Source organism: Corvus brachyrhynchos, unplaced genomic scaffold (genome assembly GCF_000691975.1).
Source record: "Corvus brachyrhynchos isolate BGI_N302 unplaced genomic scaffold, ASM69197v1 scaffold525, whole genome shotgun sequence".
Lineage (NCBI taxonomy): Eukaryota > Metazoa > Chordata > Aves > Passeriformes > Corvidae > Corvus > Corvus brachyrhynchos.
The window spans coordinates 379,039-384,786 of NW_008238341.1; the positions used below are offsets into that span (position 1 = coordinate 379,039).

The 5,748-nt window shown below is 53.5% G+C and overlaps 3 protein-coding genes across 3 annotated transcripts in view; 2 read left to right on the plus strand and 1 right to left on the minus strand.

Moving 5' to 3' along the window:
* Positions 1 to 1,375, minus strand: part of MUL1 (mitochondrial E3 ubiquitin protein ligase 1) — a 7,142-nt gene extending 5,767 nt beyond the window's left edge. The window contains exon 1 of the mRNA XM_017735077.1: positions 1,350 to 1,375. Within this exon, the coding sequence (XP_017590566.1) occupies positions 1,350 to 1,375 (26 nt within the window). The remainder of the gene's footprint in view (positions 1 to 1,349) is intronic.
* Positions 1,376 to 2,017: 642 nt separating this feature from the next.
* On the plus strand, positions 2,018 to 4,727 carry CDA (cytidine deaminase). The gene is made up of 4 exons (XM_008634311.2): positions 2,018 to 2,564; positions 2,842 to 2,953; positions 3,215 to 3,272; positions 3,957 to 4,727. The coding sequence occupies exons 1-4, from the start codon at positions 2,390 to 2,392 to the stop codon at positions 4,068 to 4,070; spliced, it is 459 nt and encodes a 152-aa protein (XP_008632533.1). The 5' UTR covers positions 2,018 to 2,389; the 3' UTR covers positions 4,071 to 4,727.
* Positions 4,728 to 4,889: 162 nt separating this feature from the next.
* PINK1 (PTEN induced putative kinase 1) overlaps positions 4,890 to 5,748 on the plus strand; it is an 11,516-nt gene continuing 10,657 nt past the window's right edge. The window contains exon 1 of the mRNA XM_017735078.1: positions 4,890 to 5,004. Within this exon, the coding sequence (XP_017590567.1) occupies positions 4,890 to 5,004 (115 nt within the window). The remainder of the gene's footprint in view (positions 5,005 to 5,748) is intronic.

Here is a 5,748-nt window from a genome sequence, read left to right on the forward strand (position 1 = left end):
AGGGATGGGAAGCCGGGGGGGAATTAAACCCCCCACCCCCCTGCAGCAGCCAGACCTCCAGCCCCAAAACCCACCGGCGTGAGGGGAAATTCCCTGATTTTCCACCTGCGAGGGATGATTTTTGGGAGGGTCATATGATGGCTTCTGACACTACAACGAAAAAAGGTGGGTTTTTTTCCCGCAAATCAGTGCATTGCACAAGGGTGTGTGCCAGGATTTGCACATCCTGCAGGTTTGCTGGCATTTTTTCCTCCAAACCTCCCGTTTGCCCCTGTTATTTCCAAGCCAGTGAGACCTCCTTGCTGCTCCTCTCCTTTTGGGCTGAGCTGGTTTTTAACCTGTTGCTTTTATCTCTGGCCAAGGCCTCAGGACAGCTTCTCTCCAGGAGAAATGGAATGTTATTTCCCCATGGCACAGCTTGGAGAGGATTTTTTGGGAGCACTGTGAGCTTCCAGCCCTGCAGTGGAGTCTGAGGCTGCTCAGGATTCAGCTCCTTTGGCTCCAACCCTGATTTCCACCTTTTTTTTTTAACCATCTGGATGTAAAGCAGGGAGACCCCCAGGCTTGGGGATGCTCTGTTTGCCGTGGGATTGAAAAATGGGAAGGAGAAAGGGGTAAAATAACCACCCTGTAACCATGTGCCCCCACTTTTAGTCCATTTGGGGAAGAAAACCAGAGTGGGGTGTTGCAGGGAACAGGAAGCCATTTCCCAGCAGCTTCCCAGATTTTCTACGGTTTGAGTGAAGCAAATACAGCCTTAAAATAGCAGCTTCACAGGCAGACAGCACCAGCCCCACTCTCTCACTGCCACGGCCTTGACAGCCTCATACGTTTTTGCAGCCAAAATAATAAAAAATGCATGAATTTGTCTGTTTTTCATCTTTTCTGATGCAAACATGGGCTCTGTGGTTTGCTCCCAGTGTGAGGATGGTTTTGGGGAGATGGCAATTAGGGAATTAGTGCTAATGAGGAAGATTTCTATCCATGCCAGCCTCTGTCTTTCACAATTTCTATTCTTGCCCTCACTGACTGAGGTGAGGACTGTATTTACTTGCTCGGTGTTCATATTGAGAGGGCAGGTGTGAACCCACCCAGAAAGCTTCTTTATTTACAGATCCCACGTTACTGGGGTTGGGGTGGGGGGGTGTCCCTCTACACTGGTTTCATCCCACAGTGCCACCCACAAGCTGCCCTGGGACTGGTTTTCCTTTTTTCTCCCAGATTTTGGGGGGCAAAGGAGACTCTGCACTGCATTTTATAGAGGGGAAAACAACATGGATTTGCAATTTGAAAGCTGAATAAGAGGGTTGTGGGCTGGTTCAGGGCTGCCAATCCCTCCTCTCACTCACTGTCCTGGCAAGTAGGGAACTGTCATCATCGGGTTCCAGAATGAACAAGCACCCACACAGTGTGTGGTAGGTGGGTTTCCCAGTTATCCCTTGGACAATACCCATCTCAGCATCCCAGCTTTGGTTTCTTGGGGTGCCTGTGGTGGTCTCACTGTCCCATGCTCTGTTTCAGCTCCCGGAGTTTCAACCCCGTCAGAAGCCACTGCCAATTTGGACACTGCTTCCCAGCCTGTTGTGGCTTCTCAGCAGCGACCTAGCACCAAGATTTGCTGGCAAAACCAGCAGGTAAGGTCAAAATCCTCCCCAAATCCAACAAACTGGACAAAAATCCCAGTGCTATATCCTTGGAGGCCGTGATACCCATCCTTGCAGCTAGAAAATGGGGCAGGAAGCTCCTTGGGCAAGGGGAAAAATAGAGAAATCTTTAATTAAAAAGCAATTTGATGATCTCCTGGGAGCCCTTTACCTTGTGTGGGCTGATTTCCATGGAAGCACCAGCCAAAGTGAATTTGGGCTCCAGCATGAGGGCATCCCAAACTGGGCTTTTAGCCACCTGTGTCTTCAGCCAGTTTTCTCCTGCTGCCTGTAGTTAGAAGACCTGGGAAAATGTGACATATACAGATACTATTTTTTATGCTTTCAATCAAATTAATTTATTTCTTTTGATCTCACTGATCAGGAACTGTTGTTCCTTCCGCCCCAGGAATGATTAATGACATTATCCTGTGAAGCCACAGAACCAGTTTTGAACTGACGAGGAAAAAACCTCCGGGACGGCAGCGGAAAAATGCTCTGCCGGGACAGAGAAAGGAGGAAGTAAATAACAAAAACAGGAGAAATTGGAAAAAATGAGGCAGCTGGCAGGGAGAGGACGTGGGAATCCCTGAGCACGATGCTTTGGGGGCCAGGGCTTCCCCTGGGGATGCTTCCCGGAGCTCGGCTGCGTGCTGGGGCGTTATCCCGGCGTCCCGGCCAGCCTATTTTCCAGGCGAGGAAATATTTAACCGCGGCGTCAGCGGGCAGGGCAGGCGGGCGCAGGAATGGAGGGAGGCGGGCAGCACCCGGTCGCCGCTGTCCCCCCGGGCCAGCCCCAGGGTGACCATCTCCAGCTCCTGCTGCGCCGCAGCCGGGAGGCCAAAAACTGCGCCTATTGCCCCTACAGCCGCTTCCCGGTGGGAGCCGCGCTGCTCACCGCCGGCGGGGAGATCTTCTCGGGTAAGATGGGGACCTGAGACCCCCCCCGGGGATTTTGGGGAGCCCCCAGCAAGCCTTGGGTCATGTATGAGGGTGTAGCAGGGTCATCCCGGGGTGCTGGTGTTGTGTGTCCTCCCCCGCTGCCTCTTGGCAGCTGCCATGCCGGAGTGAGCCAAAGATCACAGTGGATGGGAAAATAAATAGGGGAAGCAGGGAAAATGGCTTTTCTTTGTAAATTCCCTAAGAAGAAAGGAGATGATGGGGTTAGGGGTGGCTGATTCCGGGGTCTTCCCTGCAGGGTGCAACGTGGAGAACGCCTGCTACAGCCTGGGGGTGTGTGCTGAGCGCACTGCCATCCAAAAAGCCATCTCCGAGGGGCACACCAGCTTCAAGGCCATGGCCATCGCCAGGTGAGGGTGCTCTGAGAGCTGGAATGGTGAGGGACGGGATGGGGGGCGAGCAGGAGACCCCCTGGTCCTCCTCTGGGGCAGCTTCTGCTGCAGCAGCCCCAGCTTTTGGGGAGGGAAAGGAAGTTTTTGCATGGTATTTTTTGAGGAATTGGGGGGCAAATCTGTTGTGGCTCTGTAGTTATTGGGGCATGAAGGTCTTCTGCAGGTGTTCCCCCCTCCTCTGAACTCAGGACTGAGATCTGTGCCCTTCTCCTTTGGCAGTGACATGGGGGACCACTTCATCACGCCCTGCGGCGCCTGCAGACAAGTGATGAGAGAGGTGACAGCTCGTGTGGGGCTCCATGGCTCCTTCCCTGACCCCAGACACCATCCCCTGACCCCAGGCATCTTGCCCTAAAACACTTGGAGGTACCAAGGAGGGTGCAACCCCCCATCCTCAGCCCCATGGCTGGCTCCAGGCTCCTCAGATTGCATTATCTTCTGGGAAAGGAGTATTCCCACCCTGGGTGGGTGTTCAGTGGGAATCCATTAGCTCACCCTCCCCAGGGGAGTTTATTCCTCCAGGTGCAGAGTTTTGCCCTCGAGTCCTTACTCTGGCTCTGGCAAGCCTGAAAAGGGGGGTTTTCCTGCAAAAGCTGAGCTTCCCACAGATGCTGTCCGGCTCTTGTCTCCCTCCTCCCGCAGGAATCCCAGCTCCCGCAGCCCGTTTTTGGGTCGTTAATATTTAATGGGTCGAGGGGCTTAGGTCGAGTGTCAGATTCAGCAGGCTCAGAGGCACCGGGGCTCACCCTGGTGGCGTAAAAACACAAGATCTGAGCCCAAAGTATCCTCTGGGAGAGGTGGAGGTAATGCTGATAAGCCAACCCAAAATACATGCAATAGAGGGGGATGCTCCCTGTGAACCTGAAAAGAAAGGATTGTATGAGTAATTTGGGGAAGAAGTGCAGGTTCTACTCCCTTCTTCTTCTTCTCCCTCATCCGTCTCTTCTTTCTCCTCCTCCAGTTCGGCACAGACTGGGATGTCTACCTGACCAAAGCAGATGGCACCTACATTGTCAAGAGGCTGGAGGAGCTGCTGCCGCTCTCCTTTGGCCCTGAGGACCTGAAGAAGGTCTGAGCAGCGTGGCCACCGCCAGCCTTTGCCCTCAGGCACAGGGGACAATGGTTTTCCCCAATTTTCTCAGCCTGTAAGCAACTTTTTGGGAACAACGCAGTGGGAAATGTGTTTATACTGTTAAGTTGCCTGTTCCTCTGGCTCACCTTCTGATTCAGTGTTGATTTGCAGACTCCAGCTCCACATTGCCCCGAGGAAATGGCAAAATCAAATCATAGAAATTCCCTGTTATTAGTAAAAAAAGCATCCAGACATCCCTGTAGGCAAGGGAGGAGTTTGCAGACGGAGATGGGTTTGATGCACGGCTTGGTACGGAAACCACTCCTGAATAATGTGAAATCATTGCTTGGGAAAGTGCTGCATCCTTCAGCTCTGAAGAGGAGTGAAAGCAAGAAGGAAAACCGTCAGCCCCAGGAGTAATTAATGAGCCCATCCAGATTAGGTGGATTGCTGGAACAGGAGGGTTATCACACGGAGCATGTCCTTTGCTCGTTTCTTCCCAGCTTGTTTTCCTTGCTTTTATTCCATTTGGGGGGAAGAAGAGGACAAGGAGTTTTTGAGGACTTCTGGAGAGTTTTGTGCCTCCATGATAATGCCATTTGCTGATTGTACTATTGATTTATAATACAATGATAAATGAATTCGTTATGTTTCCCGTTACGTTGCTGGGTTCAGCATTTCTGCCATGCCCAAGTGAGATAAAAGCAGTTCTGGTTTATCTCCTGCAGTTGTAGCAAGTGATGAAACACAGGGAGTGGGGTCCTGGGGCTGTCCTGCAGCCCAGGCAGGGCTGGGGGGTGCTGGATGTGTCATGGGAACCTCATGAGGTTCAACAAAGCTGAATGCAGGGTGCTGCACCTGAGTCAGGGCAACCCCCAGTATCCCTACTGGCTGGAGAATGGAGAGCACTCCTGCTGGGAAGGACTTGGAGATGCTGGTGGGTGAGAGGCTGGATGTGCCTCGGCTGTGGCGCTGATCCCCACATGGGCAGCAGGAGAGGGAGGGATTCTGGCACAGGTTCCCAGAGCAGCTGTGGCTGCCCCTGGATCCCTGGCAGTGCCCAAGGCCACGTTGGACGGGGCTTGGAGCACCCTGGGCTAGTGGAAGGTGTCCCTGTCCATGGCCGGGGGGGGGACAAGATGGGGTTTTCCCAAACCAGTCTGTAATTCTGTGATTTGATGATTCCACACACTGGGCTGTGCCCTGGCTGTTCCCAGGGCAGTGCTGTGCTCCATGCCAAGGCGCTCCCAGCTGTGTCCTCCGTGCTCTGCATTGCACAAGGCTTTACCTTGGCTGCACCCTGCCCTGTGCCCTGTTCTGTGTTCTGCTCCATGACCCACTCCATGCCCTGCTCGATACTGCACTCCATGTCCCTTTTCATATCCTGCTTCATGCCTTGCTACATATCCTATTCCATGCCCCTCCACGTCCCATTCCATGCCTCACTCCATGTCCCGTTCCATGCCCTATTCAGTGCCCCACTCCATGCCCCATTCCATGCCTGCTCCATGTCGTGCTCCCTGCCCATCTCCATGCCCCATTCCAGGCCCATTTCCACACTTCACTCCGTGCCCAGCTCCGTGCCCCATTCCCTCTCCCCGTGCCCCATTCCCCCTCTCCGTGCCCCATTCCCTCCCCGTGCTCCATTCCCTCCTCGTGCCACATTCCCTCTCTCCGTGCC

Excerpts from the sequence above, each read along its gene's own strand:
- CDA (XM_008634311.2), top strand. The coding sequence starts at position 2,390 with ATGGAGGGAGGCGGGCAGCACCCGGTCGCCGCTGTCCCCCCGGGCCAG. Across the intron at positions 2,954-3,214 it reads AAGGCCATGGCCATCGCCAG|TGACATGGGGGACCACTTCA; the intron begins GTGAGGGTGCTC and ends CTCCTTTGGCAG. Across the intron at positions 3,273-3,956 it reads GCAGACAAGTGATGAGAGAG|TTCGGCACAGACTGGGATGT; the intron begins GTGACAGCTCGT and ends CTCCTCCTCCAG.